Source organism: Watersipora subatra, chromosome 10 (assembly GCF_963576615.1).
Source record: "Watersipora subatra chromosome 10, tzWatSuba1.1, whole genome shotgun sequence".
NCBI classification, from domain to species: Eukaryota; Metazoa; Bryozoa; class Gymnolaemata; order Cheilostomatida; family Watersiporidae; genus Watersipora; species Watersipora subatra.
The window spans coordinates 17,786,227-17,805,232 of NC_088717.1; the positions used below are offsets into that span (position 1 = coordinate 17,786,227).

The 19,006-nt window shown below is 35.2% G+C and overlaps 1 protein-coding gene across 1 annotated transcript; it reads left to right on the forward strand.

Annotated features, from left to right (window-relative positions):
- On the forward strand, positions 1 to 9,213 carry LOC137405967 (large ribosomal subunit protein eL33-like). The gene is made up of 4 exons (XM_068092455.1): positions 1 to 55; positions 528 to 630; positions 904 to 1,056; positions 9,002 to 9,213. Exons 2-4 carry the CDS (start codon positions 557 to 559, stop codon positions 9,171 to 9,173), a joined length of 399 nt encoding a protein of 132 aa, XP_067948556.1. The 5' UTR covers positions 1 to 55; positions 528 to 556; the 3' UTR covers positions 9,174 to 9,213.
- The last annotated feature ends 9,793 nt before the right edge of the window (positions 9,214 to 19,006 follow it).

Here is a 19,006-nt window from a genome sequence, read left to right on the forward strand (position 1 = left end):
TGGAAAAATCCTACGTCATATCCTTTTCAGACAAGAAGTCTTTTTAATTGCTCAGGTAAGCAGTAGTTGTACATATTTATTTTAAAATATTGTGGTAAATAGTGAAAGAATCACGAATATAACATGCAAAACAGCTATTCGAATATTTTTTGATGTTTTTTAAATTGCCAGTGTAATGCGATGGCCAGTTTGTGACAAGCGTTTTGACGATTTCAAATGTGACTCTTAGTTCTGCGTATAAAAAGTGAAGTCCACAATTCTTGCCGTGTGTGCTCTTGTTGCCTGTATTGGAATTTGGAAACGAAGTGCATATGCGTTATATCAGATGATTAGCACGCTTGTATCGAGTAGAAAATACGACTCTATAGGGTTATGCACCCCATTTGTCAGCATGCTATGACAGAGCTTATTTGCAATGAAACAGTGAACGTTTCTTCATCAGTTTAATAGATTGGTACTTGCACATATCTTTCTATTATTTTATTCGTACTCACATTTGATTGGTTTTGCGTATATAATTTTTTCAGTTCCCTGCTTTTGTGGACAAGTAGTTAAAATGGCTGAAGTAGCCAAAAAAACTGAGGAAGCGGTCGCAATCGTGGACAAAAAAACTGGGAAGAAGCCGGGAAGGTTAGTCCAATTCATTCTTATTCCGTGACGGTCGACGAACTATTTATGGTCAGAACCACTAAATAATCCATATTTTTTATCACTTACAACATAAGGTTGCAAAATATTATTCCATGACAGTTAACTAGCTCATGCTAGAAGAAATGCATTTAAGTTATTTAGACCTATTTATTGGCCACAGATTTTATTCCAAATATGACAAAGTTACTGTTTGATTTGCGCATATAATTCACTGTATTTGCTAGACCATCTCTATCTCCATTTCTCTTGTAGACTCTATTGTAAGGCTGTATTTACTGGATACAAAAGAGGCCTTAGAAATCAACATGAAAACACTTCACTGCTGAAAATTGAAGGAGTGAATGCCAAGAAGGACACAGCATTCTATATGGGCAAGAAATGTGCCTACGTCTACAAAGCTAGAAAGTATGTTACTTTTTTTTCATTGTGGCAAACATAATTTCTCGTTCAAAACTTCTGGCTCTTGGCTGTCATTAAATCAGTTAAATTAAATTAAGATTCATTACTAGAATGAGGTTAGGTGCAAATAAAGCTTAAAGGTTGACTTGCAACAAAATTCGCATTACAGTTATTTGATATCAAAAGATTCACCATGTCTTACTCTGTTGTGTGGTAGGTGCAAAATAAATGGGAATGTGATTAAAAGCTCTTAAAAGCTAAAAAAACGAACAGTTAATCGCAGCCACGTGAGACCGCCGTAGTTTGGATTCTCTTTCCAAAATGGCTCAAATGTGACGTAGTTGTTACAGGATGGTTTCTGTTTACACTTTCATGCAACCTCATTCGTCGAAATATTTTTACAAATATACTTCACGCATTCAATAAAACCAGGTCTATTGTTCTTACGCGTCTGTTGTATCGTCATTGTATTGCTGTCACTTTTATCACTGATATCTTATAACTTACCATAAAAATTCGTTAAACTTTTTAACCCATTCAGGACTAATTAGTTATTGGTTGACTGCTCCCCAGCCTAATTAATTTTTCACTAGCCTTACAATTAAAATAGAGCTACACAAAATTGAGTATAACTAGAGTTCTTTTCAAAATAATCTTGATTTGTTTTTTGCAGCTTAACAATGACATTCCAGGCTACAATTTGATATAAATTTTTGTGCACCTTTACAAATTCTACTAACCACAATTTCTAATAATTCTGTGAACTTTTTTTTTGATCAAAATTGTTTTTTATCTTTCATAGCAGCTCACAAGCAGATTTTTGGTACTGACATTGTTGGACCTATGTTAGATTGATAGCAAACTTTATCAGCAGCAAATAAAAAAAAGATTTCTCAATTCCAAGCAATAGAACAGGTGTTACTAGCTTCTAACCAACACTACGTCACTGACAGTTTTATCAATTATATAATCAAACAATTTGTTAATTTATATTGAAATGCATTGCAGAGGTTATTATGAATATATTATGCATAAAAAAGATACTCAAGTTACCAGCTAACAGACAATCAATCACCAGCAAAAAATAGGTGTAAAAATACAGTAAAATATATTGTAAAAAATACAGTAAAAATGAATATGCATGAAAACGAAACAATATATACATGTATAATATGGGTGTGTTCATAAAAAAATGATGACACGGTGAGAGTTATTTGATGCCAACTACACATGCATATTTGCTCCCATTATAAGTTAGTTGATGCAGTATTCATCAGATATTGGTGTTGAAGCCCTAGGCTCATCATCAACGGCATCATCACTCACAAGCCCTTGGCTGTCTTCACCTTCATGTAGCAAATATGATCGGTAGTAAGCAACCTATTTGCTTTCAAACTTCTCGTACAGCCTAGAGAAAAAATTGTGCTTTAGTAGCTTTTCAGGGTAAATACCTGATAACAAATTGAAAATAAGTAGTCTACTGCAGCTAACAATTGGTAATACAAATTGCAAATAGTTTTTTGATACTGTAGATATAAACACAGAAAGTCATGAAGATGATTACTGTGGTAAGTGTCCCCTATCAACCAATATTAGAGCCTAGTGGTTGGGGCTAGTTTATAGTAGATGTTGAGGTTGAGAACTATAGGATTGACTAATTGTGGGTTGAACAATTGGATATAAATGAAATGAGAAATTTTTATTATCTTGTAGTTCTACAAGGAAATCATAAAACTATTATTTATTATGGGGTAATAGAGTGATGAGTTCATGCTGCAAAAAGATCTAAATTTTATTGGATTGAAAATGTTATAATCATGTGTATCATGAAAAAATCCATATCTTACACTGTTAGAATAAATTTTGTTAGAAATTCACAAGAAAAATTTCGGCTTTTTATCGTTTTTTTTTTGGTAAAATTCTATAAATAGCCACATAAAACTTACCTTCTTCCATCAGAAAATTCTCAATTTCTTCTTGAATATTACTTTTGTTGCTATTTTCTTTCCCTGAGCTGATTACCACATCTAATTCACTTAAAAATTTTGCCATCGTTCGGATAAACCTTTTCCAAAATGGCGATCAACAAATTTTCAAAACAGTTGATATCTATCACATAATTTGTTAGTTAAAACTTTCTTGTCCAATCACATATTTGGTATCAAAATGATGCCCAGACTCTTAAACCTCGTTTGGTGAATGAATAAAACCGATGCACCTAGACAGCTAAGCAATAGAGCAAATCAAAGTTTAACCCGAAGACTTCGGGAATGGGCCCTGGAGAGCACAACTCTTCCCGAAGTGATCGGGAACAGTCCTGAATGGGTTAACCTTAGCTCGAAGGAGTACATATCATTGTCTGATAATCATGACGAGCCTGTTGGTCATTTGTGATAATCGAAAAGTGCTGCAAAAATTATTTGCGAAATATTGGGTCACTTGATCAGATTACGACATAACGATTAGACCAAGCCGAAGCAAAACTGTTAAGTAGTGGAGCATCTATATTTGATACGGGGTCTTCTGTAAAACCCAAAGTGTTTGTCATAAACTAGTGCTACGATAAGTTTTATATTGAGCTTTTTATTGGCCTTTCAATTCACATGAGAACATCACGTGACAAGACAATAACCAAACTGTCATGACTACGTCGGGGAAATAAACAGATTCCAATCTACGGCGGCTTTTAAGAGCTTTTCATCACATTTCCACATAATTAGCACCTACAACACAACAGAGTAAGACATGGTGAATCTTTTGATACCAAATAACTGTAATGCGAATTTTGTTGCAAGTCAACCTTTAAGGCATGAGTTTAATTCATTTGGTGGTCAAGCTCTTACATTAACGAACTGATTATGCGAATAAAATAAATCCCATTTGAAATACAGTGGACGCTTTTACAACTTGAATAATCCATTCCTGGAATGTTTATGTTATGGGAATTTCATGTTATTCGAACAGTAAAATACATGTAAATTGCCTAATCTGTTCCAATATTTTTCCAGATTCACTCCTTTGGTCATACAAAAATGAAAAACTTGACAACTTTAATTTGTGGGCTGTACTGTAACCGCAGTATTATTGGTTTGCATTGACTTTTGTCCTTTTTCAATCAACTACACTGGTTTTATAGACCATGATTGCGGTGATATTACAATAAATTGATGGCGAGCGCGCATTGTCGACGTTCATTTACAGCGATTTGCTTATTTTCTCCAAACAGCAAAGTCTATTCTGCAATGTAAAACTAACAAATGGTTTACACGTCTATAATAAAGCAAAACAGTAACAAGAGCGGTACTACCTTCTTGTGTTTGATCTGTATTCAGGGGTCAAGGTTAGGATAAAACATAACTTTAGATGGTTCTCCAGCTCGTAACATTTAGATTGGTAGGTCAAAGCTGCACCAATCGATCGCCTTTGTTTTTATGAACTATCACCCAGCTACCCTATTCTCCGTTTTGTAAAAGCATCTGATGATCTGTCATGATGAACTAGAATGTCACGGAAGTTGTGTATACAGTAGATATAATGCTATACGCACGTCGTTTTTATTTTGCAAGTGTGGCGAGATAGATTGCCATTCAAATTGAATGTGAGAACTCACCCGATTTCACACTACGTTATATGGAATTTTTACGCAGTACAAAGCGAAAATTTCACATTAATTATTTACGTTATCTGGAATTTACGTTATAGGAGGTATACGTTATTAGATCATCTATTGTATGGAATTGCATTTCATGGCTGAAAAACATTGTGCTATCACTGTACATTACGGAAATAACACTGCTTAAAGATGATATTTGTTACATATTTTACTAATAAATGATGAAAGTAAAGCAAAAGTTATCTTTGAAGTAAAGTTGAAAACTGTTTGTTTGTTTATTTGAAGCATTTACTTTGCAATAGACTCTTAAACTATTCCTACCTTCCTACGGAAATTTGCTTACTCAGATTCATAGTCAAATTGAGAATATTTTTGTTCCGGTTTTCGCTCTTGCTGTTTGTTTATTCAATGAACTGCTGCCACTTGCGGTGAAGAACCTTTTATCATTTGCTACATCATGTGATATTGGTAGATGCGCATGGCCTCTCAGAGATTTATTTCACTGTATCTATTCTACCCAATTGACACAGCATGTTTATGAATGTTCTCCAGACTACGCATTGCTATTAATCCGCATTAAAACTTGGTACATGTAGACAAATATGTCCGTATATCTATGTGCAGGTAAAAAAAAACTGCATACTATGAAGTACAATCATAAACATCGGGACTCGTCTGAGAGAGTTGACGGTCTTGAGCATCATTACTCTGATAAGTTTCCAGTCTAGTCAGGATTTTCCTTTCATCTGGTATTGTTCACACGTCAAGATTAACCCATTTGTACTACAAAGGTTTCGGTGTACTAAGTTCATCGAGATATTGACATTGAGTTGGTTTCTCTAAGCTATTAACTCTTTCACTACCGCATTAAATTCTGACCGAATGATTATTCTGCCCGAATGATTATTCTGCCCGAAATGATTCAAACAGATTTTCGAAAAACTGATATATCGATAGTATTTCGGCAATATCTTGAGAATCAAAACAGATATCGTTTTACTGTAAAGTGCATCGTATTCAGAACAAGATTTTCTACAAGATAAATATAAAATTGTTTAGTGAATCTCACTTTCGCAAAATTTCTGACGCTTTCTATGCGTTGAAAGAACGTAGTGTGTTTCTTATTGCCATGACGATAACGATCTGGTTTTCCCAGTTTGAAAAATATTTAGAAATGGAAATGTCGAGCCAAAAGATTTTCTATTGGTCGCGTGTGATTGGCAACAAGGTTGTTTCACTGGAGACAAAATTTTATTATTCTAGCTAATGTGTGGGCATCGTAATAAAAAGAAATGTGAAACCCTATTGATAAGCCGATATCATACCTCCTAAAAAGGGAATCTTTGTCTAATAAAACAAACCACACTTCAATATCTTGCGCTACAATTTGCAAAATGCTTCATTGGAAAATACAGTGAAACATGGATAACTCGCCCTCGGATATAGCGAACACATGGTTAACTCGACTGGATTTGCTTGGTCCGTTCCCACGCAATGATAAATGGCTCTATATAACTCGAATTCAACACTGTTATAACGAACTGTTTTTTGCCCAACGGCTACCGAAACGGTTGCTATCGCTTTAGAAAATCACTTTATTCCAAGCCATAGAGGTAAACCTCAACTTTTCGTAATTCATAAGCGTCGTTATTACCTCCATCGGCAAAATATTTTTGTCAACGACTGTTCTAAAGGTTTAGTGAAATTTGATTTATACTGCTATACGATGAATAGCGCGGACTAGCCCGGCCACGGGCGCAAGGATTTTCGCCACGCACATACAAAACAAAAATCGCATGTTGTTTTGTATGTGCGTGGCGAAAATCCTTGAGTGCGTGACCCGGCTAGCCCGTGACGAATATTTTTCCGAAGTTGATTCCGTGTTGAATCAACGTCGGAATGTTGAATGTTTAAAACGTCTTAAAATTTGTTTTTATTAAACGTATACGTTTTCTTAGCTAAAAAACTATTCATCGTTTGACCTAAACACAGAATACGTGTGTACATTCAATAAGTATCCATTCAAAAAGCGTGAGTGATATACAATGTACTGTTAAACCTCGTAAAACTTTTAATTGAACTGCCTCGGAGTGTTGCTCTTAACGAATCCCAGGTAAAGTAAGGTAATCTTTCCATAAGCTTCAAGAAATATCGGCAAAATTGATCGTGGGTAAAACGCTCAAAAGAAAAAGATGTCTTTTCTTTGAGCATTTCAGCAACGATCAAGTTTTGCCAATGTCAATCTAAAAAACGTCCTGGCAATAACATCACCTCAAACAACAAACCAATCTCAAGTGATAGAAAAATCTCTATACTTTTTGATAAAAACGTTTTAAACTTTACATTAGAAGCATTTAATTTGAAACAAGCCATTTGTGCTTTTGATTTATATTATAGTTTGTATATGTTCATGTATCTACTAATAAATAAGTGAATACATGGACTTGTGACAGTGCTCTGATAACTTGAACACTCTGATAATTCGAACACTTTTGCTCGGTCCCTTGAAGGTTGAGTTATCCGAGTTTCACTGTATCTTGAAAGAAGCTTTTTCCTGATAACCACATATTCCTTCATTTTAATGTTTTACGCATTATTAACTTAGTTTTTAACAATGTCTCAATGATACTTTATGGATTCTTAGAAGTATTTATTATATTGTTGACAGTGAAAACCGAGCTAGTAAGCTTTTTTGTGCTTGATTCTTGCGCAACGTTGAAAAAAATTCAATTCTCTCTATACGGTTAAGTGGGTTCACATATTCCATGCATCCCCACCACAAAATTGTCAAATTGTGACGTTTACAAAGCTTCTTTCTGGATGTCCTAAATATAAATGCTACAACATTGGTGTAATGGTCTCGCGTTGTCATCAACCTGATTGGGAGTTATCATTTCTGAATATTGGCAAATTTTGATACAGTTGCTATTTTATGCAACCAAAATAGGAGTTGTCATTTCTGTATATTTTCATTTACTGTCTACACGTAACATCCTTGCCTATTAGTTTCTTTGTGTTTTAAAGTGAAACAGAAACACCGATGCTGTCAACTAGTAGTATGTCATTTTCTCCTCTAAAACCACCTTGTTTGTCTAATCACCTTTGCATTTTACAAATTTCAGTCAATTCAATGTATGCAGCCATTAAAAGTACCTTTTCATTTAGTAACAAGATAATAGTAATAAAAGATATACTATTTAGTTTTGATTTATTAGCAACAGATAAAACATCACCATTGACAATAGAAATAGCTGATTGCGAGCGGTGTTAGTAAACATGAAATAATTTTCCTTGATGACAAATTTCCTGCCGTATTCCTCTACTGATCTACAAGGCTCAAACTACTTGAGTACAAGGCAATAAATTGATATTTCGCAAATATATATAAGGGTATAGTTTAGCAGATGCGATAAACAGTATATTGTACGATGTTAGGTTTCAGATGCTGAAAAATCCATCCGCATTCTGTCGCTTCTGCGTCGTCCTAAATAATCTTCGTACGATGGCGAGCCCTGCCCCTCAGTCGTAGGGCTGACCATTCAATCGATTGGAGACTAATAAGAGTTGTCTCATCTGAAAAGTTGGTGCCTCGGTCCTGGCGTCAGTCCCGGGTTATTCTCTCTTCTCTCACTTTGCCCGGCGATCGGCTGCCACACGAGGGTGACATATTCATTGCATGGGTGAAAAAAATAATTTGAGGTGATAATAATTTTCCTAGCTAACAACAAAAAAATTGACACAGAAGTTATATATGAATTCACAATTTCAGCAGGTAAAAAGCAAGCACTCAATGTCGAATAAACACATGATGGCACCTCATCTTGTGCACCTATGACAAACAGAACTTATATTCGCATGTCAATAAACTCATGAATTGAGCTACTCATAAAACAAGTTTGATTATGTTTAATTGCTTGGTCAAGTTGGTGGCAACGGAGTTCTCTTATCGGAGTAGCTAGCAGACACTATTTTCCTGTTTTCTTTTTTTTAAATGTTTGTTTTATGCTAAATCTCACTTTCTCCATTCCCTGCGCATTTTATTAGCTGTGAGCAGTCATTTCATTAACAATCTCATTTCATTTAGAACGTTTTCATGTTTTTCTGACTCTATTTATACTCTAGTCTTCAGTTTGCAAACACTACATGCTTTGCCATGATAGCGTATGATTGGTCACATAATGGGCTCATCATCACCAGATTGGCTAGATAAAGTTATAGAATACGAATATAGTGGGTCGCATCTCTGTGTATCCACGTGTCGATGATCTGTTACATATCATGCCAAAAACTGTTTTTCCATTCCAGAATGGCATGCAAATGTTGTTGTTTCTTTTGCAGTCTTACAGCTTGTCCCGGACACGAGAAAAGGTCAAAGTTGAGAGTGATTTGGGGAAAAATAACTAGAGCTCATGGTAGCAGTGGTGCTGTGAGAGCCAAATTCTCTAGTAATCTACCTGCAAATGCTATGGGCCGACGAATCCGTGTAATGTTGTACCCTTCAAATGTATAACATCTCTGTGCTAATTAATAAAATAATGAAACACCAACAATTTGTTCCGGCTATTTTATCATTTCCTGGAATATCGCACTTGTTTTTGTAAACGATGTCAAGTATAAGCGGTGTATAGAATTCGGATAGCCTGTATAGTTGATGCTGAACTAATGGACTGATCATGACCGTCTGTAAATACAATTTACTTTTCATCACGAGCAAAATATATAATGTATCTTCTATAAAGCATTTGTTTGAGCTGCACAGCTATTAAGTCAATTTTATGTTTCATGTGGAACGAGTATGATGCCATTGAGGTTTCTGAGAATACAGCGCATAACTTAATGAACAAGGTGCTAATTCTCGAACATCAAGGACGCTTTAGGTGTTACTACCTAAAACGATTTACTTGCTGATATTTCACAGAAACACTAGTAATATTCTAGCCCTCGAACCGCAACTAAGATGAGTAGCCCATTTGTTGGTAGGTCTTAGTCGAAAATTCTTTCATACATGAGTATTACAGCATGAAAAAAACTGCTAGAAAATTAATATAACGATTGATTTAATTATGGCTACACACATTTAAGAAGTGTTTTGTTAACAAGCATGATTTGTGGTTCGTTTTACTATGGAATGAGTCCAACTAAATATTCCACCACATGTTGCATCACAATTAGTATTCCATGGCGCTTTCCTTTGAGCAGATTCACACTCAACTGCTGTGAGAAAAGATGTATGAGCGGCTGCAAGCCACTATTTATATACACTTTGCAGTCCCATGCACTGTAAAAGATCTTCATGAGTAGTCAGTCCGTATGTTCATGACTCTTCAGTAAGGTGGCTGAGCAGTGTTTAGTGGTTAGTGTGTTGGTTTGTCAAACAAAGGGCCTGAGTTCAAATCCTGTCTGAAGTAGTTTCTTTACATGCAGTTGGTGCAGCTATGAATGGGCATGGCTCTGATTGTAGTCAAGACTAGATGAATACTCAAGTAATAAAAAGGCTGCACAGAAAATATATTTTTATGTAACATATAACAACAGTTACCATTCTAACTTTCTTACTTCATGTCAGGAGAAAAGTGTTTTGTGTAGTTCACGCAAATTAAGAGAAAGAATAAAACCACTGTAAAGGTGTTTAAATGTAAAATGAGAAGCAAGTAATGGCTACATAGAGTCTTGTTATGATCACAATGAAAAATTATTTGGTAATGAAACAATATGAGCTGAAAAAACAAAATAAAAATCATGAATATGTTGAATTAATGAGTGCATAGAAGTGTGTGTATACAAAGGTAACTGTTGCAACAGAAGCTATCCATGAAAACTTCGAATACGAGACGCTGGTATTTCTCGATACTGGTACAATAGTTTTATTTACAGATTTAGAGACCAAACCTTAGGAAAGACTGAAAATAGGAGTGCAACGGCACATTTGAAGTTGAAATAGCACATTTGAAAATTACAAATTAAAAAAATAGGTTATAGTAAAAAATAATTAGCTTTTTGAAAAATTTTAAAACCATAACAAATGCAAAATGTAATGATAATAATAAAGTGCATATTTGGCATGTGCAATCACGAGAAGGATAAATGGTATATGGTGAGAGTGATGGCAATGATAAAAAGGGTTTTGGTTACGCACCCTTGTTAGCGGATTTGTGATTTGAATGTTGTGAGTTCAAAACCAGTACGAAGGTGATTTTTCGTGCTATAACTTTATCGCTATAACTCAACAAACGAATGGCAAACAGACGACCGACTAACACTGAGATTTATATATATATACATGTTACAAATATGTAAAAATTAATAAATACTTATAAGATGAAAGTTTTCACAACAAATGGAAGAACAATCAGACAAAGCTACCTATGTTTAACATAATTTAGCAAACTCGTTAAATCCTTTAAAAACTGAGCTTATAGAGCCATTTGCAGATAGTACAGCCTGCAAAAATCCATAAGTTTCACTAACAAATTCTACTTTATGTGTCTGACATTTGCTTATCACCTTTATGAATTGACCTTTTTCAGTAACTTGAGCAGTTGGAATGTTTGAGATTAACCAACTCGGTCGACGTCAATTGGTTATTTCCAACAGTGTTTGAACAATGCTATTGAGAAAGAATCAAACATGAAAATTTCCTCTGCAACACAAACTAATATCTTGATTAAATATTTGATTGAGCAAAGTTACCTTTCACTATTATACTAGATTAATAGCTACGCAATAGTTTCAAAGTCATCATTGGGTCACTATTTATAATGGCATATTTATTGGCTCTCTTACTGTTCAGCAAAAACTAGCTATAACTTCCCCTTTAAATGCAAAAGAACTCAAACTGTGTTAATCATAGTCTCAACCAAAAACAGTTTTCACTTTTGTCAGGTAATGCTTGGCTACTAAGTTCAGCAAGATCGCTTGGAACTGATGCTTAACGAAGGTTCTTATTGATAGTTAAACGAGTAGTGTATTTCAACTTTGGAAATCAGAGGAGCAGTTAATATGTAAATGAATGTGTTGGAAAGCCTTGATTATAACTCCAGAGATGTTTATTTGAACTTCATTATCTGTTCTGATCATCTAGACATGTCATAGATTATTTTCATGTTACATTGATTCTATCGCAATAACTGTAAAGAGCACAAGATTAGATGTTTTTAGCTTCATGACATTAGCTACAAGATGTGTTATGATTTACATCCCAAACACTTTTAAAGTCAAAAATGCATATACAATTATTCAGTTGAGTTATAAACTATTTATTGCAATGGATTTAATCAAACAGAAATCTGCATTTATTTTTACTACTTAACTGAACTTAATTAACTTAACCACTTAATTGAACGATTCCTGAATATAACTCAAGTTCTGATTGCAGCTTTACATAGAGTGGAGAAAACTCCCAAATCAAATCTTCAATATTTCACTTATGTGACAGTTTCATTTGTCACTTTATGAGCAATTTGGCATCCTTCCAACAATGTCAAATCAGACATTTGTGATGCCCGATTATCGTCTTAGTTACTATTTAACGTAGCACCTCGACATATACCAAATATTCACAATTTACCCTTGAAACTTTATTCAAATAGAGTGTATAGCTGTTATTTCAAAACGCTATTTATGATCAGTGATTAAATATCTATTTTTTTTAACAAAACACATTTGAATTTAACACCACTTTTCCTGATGTATTTTATTGAGTTTATTGAATGACTCAGAATGCTCAAATAATCGATATCTATATTTTTCAAAGTTGATCGTCATATGTGTATTCGTAGGTTTGATTGTCAGGCTATAGATCTTAAAATCTTGGAATAAAGATTCTGTATCGAAGAAAATTTGATTGCGGACCCTGCCATTAGCCAATCCAACGCCCTACCCACTAGACTACAGAGATTGAATTGCTAGCTTGCTAATATAAGTCATTGTATGAAAGCAAATACCCAACGGATTTGCGTACTACGTGGGTCATAACATAACGTTACGAGAAGCTGTTTGCTCACATTATTAAACTGGCTAATAGCGAACGACTCTCACTACTTCTCATTGTTTATAAGACAAAACATTTTTCTCATGAGATGTAGTTTGAAAGTTAGAATGGCAAATATTGTAATATGTTAAATACAAATCAATTTTCTGTCCAAAGACCTTTCTATTACCCGGGCAATGTTGGGCAGCACAGCTAGTATATACATGTATAGTTCTCAAAGCTCTTCTGTGTGTCTGTATATGTACAACTATAGCTATTAAAATCTTGGAATTAAGATTTCACATTCTGATGGATTTGAACTCACGGAGAATGCAACAGCAAGTTGTAAATCACGTGCTCGACCACTGACCTATATAAGGTGTATAGATCAAAGACATTATCATATACCTTATACCGTATGCGCACGTTAAATGACGTATTATTTGAAACTCCATTAATTCTATAAAACACGATCCTTTTTCGTGTGTTCTTGAACTTCTATTTTCGGTTTTTCGGTTCAATTGCTATATCGCGGTCAAAGCCAATTCTTTTTATGCGGACAAATGTATTATCTCTGTAAGAAGAACCTCTACATTCTTTCTCCATTGGGTCAGACAAAGACAGAGATATCTCACTTTTACATTTGTACCAATATCAAAAGGTGTCAGTATCCTCTTATTCAAAGTTTTGACAGATAGCTTCTGCTGGAACAGTAACCTTTTTTGATTCACACACACTTCTATGCAAGAATTATTATTATTATTATTAATTCAACATATTCAAGATTTTTATTTTGTTTTCTCAGTTTGTATTAATTGTATGATTACCGAATATTCTTTTATTGTAATCGTAGCCAAACAGACTTAATTTAGCTATTACTTGCTAATGATTTCACATTTACATTTAAACACTTTTATAGTTGTATTATTTTTTTGTTTGTTCGACCTGCACGAAACACTTTTCTCATGATATGTAGTTTGAAAGTTATAAGGGCAAATGTTGTTATATATTAAATACAAATCAATTTTTTGTCCAAAGACCTTTTTATTACCCGGGCAACGCCGGGTAGTACAGCTAGTTTGACTAATAAATTCATATTGAAAACTGAGCTGGCCATAATTCGAATGATTGTGATGTCATTAATAAACTAAAGATATGCATTTTAAAATTGCAAAATACTTCATATTTAAGTGCAAAAAATGTTGATTGTGATGTCAGCAAATACGACTTGGACCGATACGGTAATTTTATTATATTCTTAAGCTATCAATCAATATGGTTTGGGCACCTCCAAGAGTCACCTTACCCATTCATCTACAAGATGAAGATCTTATGCTTTTTAATGATGAGTGATCAATTGTGAATGATGAAGAGCTCTGTGGGATGTTTGAAGTTGTTTACTTATTAAGCTTTACTAGCTCTAACAGTATTGCCATGACAACCTGCTCAAGGATGTCTCTTTTCTCAAACTAGCCTGTCACTATACGTCATTAAGTCATTAACGCGGTCACTGAAATACTAGTCTCGCAGCGACTATTATAAACGGAAATGTAAGTTGATCACCATCACCAAAGTGTTGCACGTTACGCAGACTGTCATGGATGCACTGAAAAATATTGGGAAAGTTTGACAGCTTCAACGTTTCCCAAAATATCTGCGTTGCCTCGGCCATGCTATCGGTCTACTCTGCACATAGTCGGCAAATAATCACCGAGAAAACAACTCCAACATACAGCGATACAGTGACAACCAGCCTTGAGGAGTGAGAAACATACCAACAATAAACAATTGAAAATCATGCTCAGTTTATATAATATATTTTTTCAATATAAGAATAGTTATTCTACTATAAATATATTCGGTTCACGAAGAGGTTCTTGATAGCCAGTTTTTATAAAGTCTTATTAAGGCTAACATAGCCGCAGCCAGCGACTACAGTGTTCCTCTCGTCATACCACAAAAGCTGGTTTCACAATGGTAATCTCCAAGGTACTTATAAATATAATCTGGTGAACTTGAAAACGAACACCGCATCACAGATACAGGCTTGGGTTGATAGTAACAAGTTGTCCAGCTTACGTAAACGGTGATATCCGAAGCAATTCCAACTGCTGTTGGCATGGAATTGTTAGACCAAATTCCTCCGTGTGTTCCACAGCTATGCGTTGGGGGGCAGTAATTGAGTAGCGTGTTACCAGCCTCACCCGTGAATCTAAACCATTGCCTGCTACTAACCATAGTGCTGATGTCACAGTTTACTGCCCCGTTTATTGGTGTAATGAATGATCCACTATGGTCTTGTCTCCAAGCTTCTGTGAGGTTGATTGCAGTAGCACATTCTTCAGGAACTGGATAGTACACTGAATAATATAATGTTTAGTTAGATTGATATATCGAACTCATCTACATAATTCCATACAGATCTATTAACTTTATTTATTCTGGTTCATGCCGTTTAAGGCAATGAGACAAAAAGTAGTAAATTATGTTTATTGAAAGAAAAAGCTCATTTTTGCATTACGCGGTTCTATAATATAAATTGGCAAGGTGTTGGTGTCTGGTATAAGGGAGAGTTGTTTTTTGGGTACGTAGGAATGTAAAGCCTGGTTTCCATATGACAGCGCAAGGCGCGCAACCAGGCGCACGACGTCGTGCGTAGACCAGCTGTGATGTGGAACTGTCAATGCATGACGATCGCGCGACGTGTGTACGCTGATCGCAAGGATTCAACAGAATGAATCCTTGCGATGGGTGCGCGCAATGATGTCTTCCACAATACACCGCTCGACCTTTTCAACCTATTCCACAATTCAAACGGAGGGCTGTTTTCCGGAGAAATCGGTCTCCCGTATGAAAGAGTAAGCCTGGTTTTCATATGACAGCGCCAAGTCGCAACGGAGAGCTGTTTTCCGAAGAAATCGGTCACCCGTACGAAAAAGTAAGGAAATTACCCACCCTGTACAATGCAAGCATGGCGCATAGCATAGCGGGCCGCGCGCGATCATTGCGCTGTCATATGGAACCCAGGCTTTATGGGTGTTCAGGCATATTGGAGATACGATTAGAGTATTTTAAACAGCAAATATTAAAAAATATATTTAGCTCCCCAGAATTAGGAGCATTAAGAGCCGAAGAATGGCAAACCTTCGACTGCAGTAGTCACGCAAACTGACTGCAACTAAACAATGTTTACTGGTGCATTAACCAATGACAATTAGCCTCAGTCATGTGAAGGCTGTGATGTCCTTTTCTGTTATCGCTATGGGAACATCGCTAACATATATATTATCTGATATGGATCATCAACAATTTGTGATAGCATTAACCTGTGTGTAGATATTTGCTTCACCATATTTTGCTAAGGAAACGTCCCAACAACTAAGTTATGGAAATCAGTAGTAGCAAAATAATTTGCATCTATGAAAATAACTAAACTTAAAAAATTACCTAAAGAATTTTTTGAAATGTTTTAGCAATATTCCAATTTATACCTACTGTATTTTTACTAGGAACATTTTTGTCCATATATAAATGGTTGTTAGAGTGAAGCCTTGTGATTCGAAGTGAATCTCATTTAAACTCAGCTTTCACTGAAGATGAATAAAATGGAATCAAGATAATGTGCTCTAGGAATCAACTTTTGCTGGTCAATCACAGATGTGTTGGTTCTTTCATTCCTGACGCAAACCAACATATATACCTGGAAACAATGCATCTACAATGCGTTGCCAGCATGTCAGCCATGCAAACAACACACCTCATAGGCGCGTGTAGCTACGTTGTAACAGTCAACACAATTGACGGTTGACAATTTTATACTCTATGGAGACCATGCTCCAGACCTAACTCTAGACATGACCCATTTTCTGGGCATTTATTATAGTTACTCTGGTGTAATATTATACTATGCTTCCATAATAACACCTGACTGTGCTAGAGTTGAAGCTTTATGCTTGGCCGACAAGCAGATCATGTTTCCATAGAGCATTATAATAGAGTGATGATTGTACGTGGCCTTCTGTCAAGGTATACATGTATGTATGCGCATGAAGCAACAGAAAAGCAAGAGCCATGCGCGCACCAGTGAGACGCCGTTGGTCGCTGAGGTAGTTTCTATGGCACAAAACAAAGATGGCGCACTTCACGTGTGTTTCGCTTCCAAGCAGTGACACTGAATCATGACAGAGTAAAAGTGGCAAGGTTGTTTTCATGATGGCATCTCAGCGCCATATGGGGGTGTTCCACTATTTTATCACTGTATGGAAACTTAGGAATATCTAATCAATTCATTTTTTAAAAATTTATTTAAACTAGATAAAATACGGAGATGTTTCATGGAACTAAAACATGCTCAAGTTTAATCTGGTCTATTGTGTTTTTATAGATGCATTATCCAGATACCCTCTTCCTTTGAGAACAGCACAGTTACAGTTTTTGTATATAAACGACTAAAGTGATAAGAATAGGGCTACACATTTAAGGAACCGAGGCATTAGTTAGCAGTTGAGGTACTCTTCGATAAACAATATAATAATACTCATGTGTCGTCCACAAACCACATGTATTGAGTCCATAGACCTATTAACTATATATTAAGTATAGTTAATATTAAGTCATTAAGTCAGTGAAACTGACTGCGTCAAAAATGAGCTTACACAAGATATTAGTAGATTTTATTATAGTATGGAGTGCCATTTGTAAAATTTTGTTATGTCCCCACTATAGAAACATGTTTAGTATGTAAAGATTCCTGTTTAGTATGCTAACTTACATGTTTTATATGTCAAAATTCATGTTTGGTATGTTAATATGCATGCTTAGTGTGCTAACTTTCATGTTTGGTATTGCGGAACACGCATGTGCGCTAATCGGCTGCGATCCGTGTTTGATATGCCAGTATTCATTTTGTTATTCAACTTTTATGTTATATGCGATCTTATTTTGTTACATCTCGAAACAAATGCTCGTAAATGTAAATTAATAACATGTAAGTTAGCATAGTAAACATGAATCTTGACATATTAAACACGTAAACTAACATACTAAACATGTTTTTATAGTGTAGATATCACAAAATTTCACAAATGGCACTCCATACTATAGAGGATTGATATCTTTCTATTATTCATGATAGCTTTGGATGTTTGAGGGAATCTGGCTGCCAGGATGTTTCAAGATTAAAATCGACAAAACTTGATTGCAGTTAAATCATTCAGAGCAAAAATGCGGTTATGACATCTACATCTATAGTTGTAAAGAGACCAACAGAATAGAGGCGTATAACACGGCAACTTGAATACAATAGCGAGTATCACTAATCAATAATGGCGGATATCGATAATCAATAATAGTGGATATCAATAATCAATAATAGCGGATATCAATAATGAGATAGACTATTGACAACATTTCGGCACATACTTTTATTTTGAGCGTTTTAAACTGCGATAAAGTTTTGTCGATTTCAATCTTGAAATATCCTGGCAGTCAGATTTCCTCAAACATTAAAAAAATATATTTCTGATAAATTCTACTAAAATTTTGTGTAGGTTCATCCATAACGCCTACAACCTGTGATCATTTAAAATTTGCTAGTTGTGAGAGCGTTGATGATGTGATATATGCTCAGACTAATTATAACTGTTATACAGTTGCTAGTTGTGAGAGCGTTGATGATGTGACATATGCTCAGACCAATTATAACTGTTATACAGTTGCTATTTGTGAGAGCGTTGATGATGTGACATATGCTCAGACTAATTATAACTGTTATACAGTTGCTAGTTGTGAGAGCGTTGATGATGTGACATATGCTCAGACTAATTATAGCTGTTATACAGTTGCTAGTTGTGAGAGCGTTGATGATGTGACATATGCTCAGACCAATTATAACTGTTATACAGTTGCTAGTTGTGAGAGCGTTGATGATGTGACATATGCTCAGACTAATTATAACTGTTATATAGTTGCTAGTTGTGAGAGCGTTGATGATGTGACATATGCTCAGACTAATTATAACTGTTATACAGTTGCTAGTTGTGAGAGCGTTGATGATGTGACATATGCTCAGACCAATTATAACTGTTATACAGTTGCTAGTTGTGAGAGCGTTGATGATGTGACATATGCTCAGACTAATTATAGCTGTTATACAGTTGCTAGTTGTGAGAGCGTTGATGATGTGACATATGCTCAGACCAATTATAACTGTTATACAGTTGCTAGTTGTGAGAGCGTTGATGATGTGACATATGCTCAGACTAATTATAACTGTTATATAGTTGCTAGTTGTGAGAGCGTTGATGATGTGACATATGCTCAGACTAATTATAACTGTTATACAGTTGCTAGTTGTGAGAGCGTTGATGATGTGA

Bases quoted from the DNA above. Each gene is read 5' to 3' on its own strand.
- LOC137405967 (XM_068092455.1), top strand. From the start codon at position 557: ATGGCTGAAGTAGCCAAAAAAACTGAGGAAGCGGTCGCAATCGTGGAC. The intron at 631-903 runs GTTAGTCCAATT...TTTCTCTTGTAG, and splicing joins ACTGGGAAGAAGCCGGGAAG to ACTCTATTGTAAGGCTGTAT. The intron at 1,057-9,001 runs GTATGTTACTTT...TTTCTTTTGCAG, and splicing joins TACGTCTACAAAGCTAGAAA to TCTTACAGCTTGTCCCGGAC.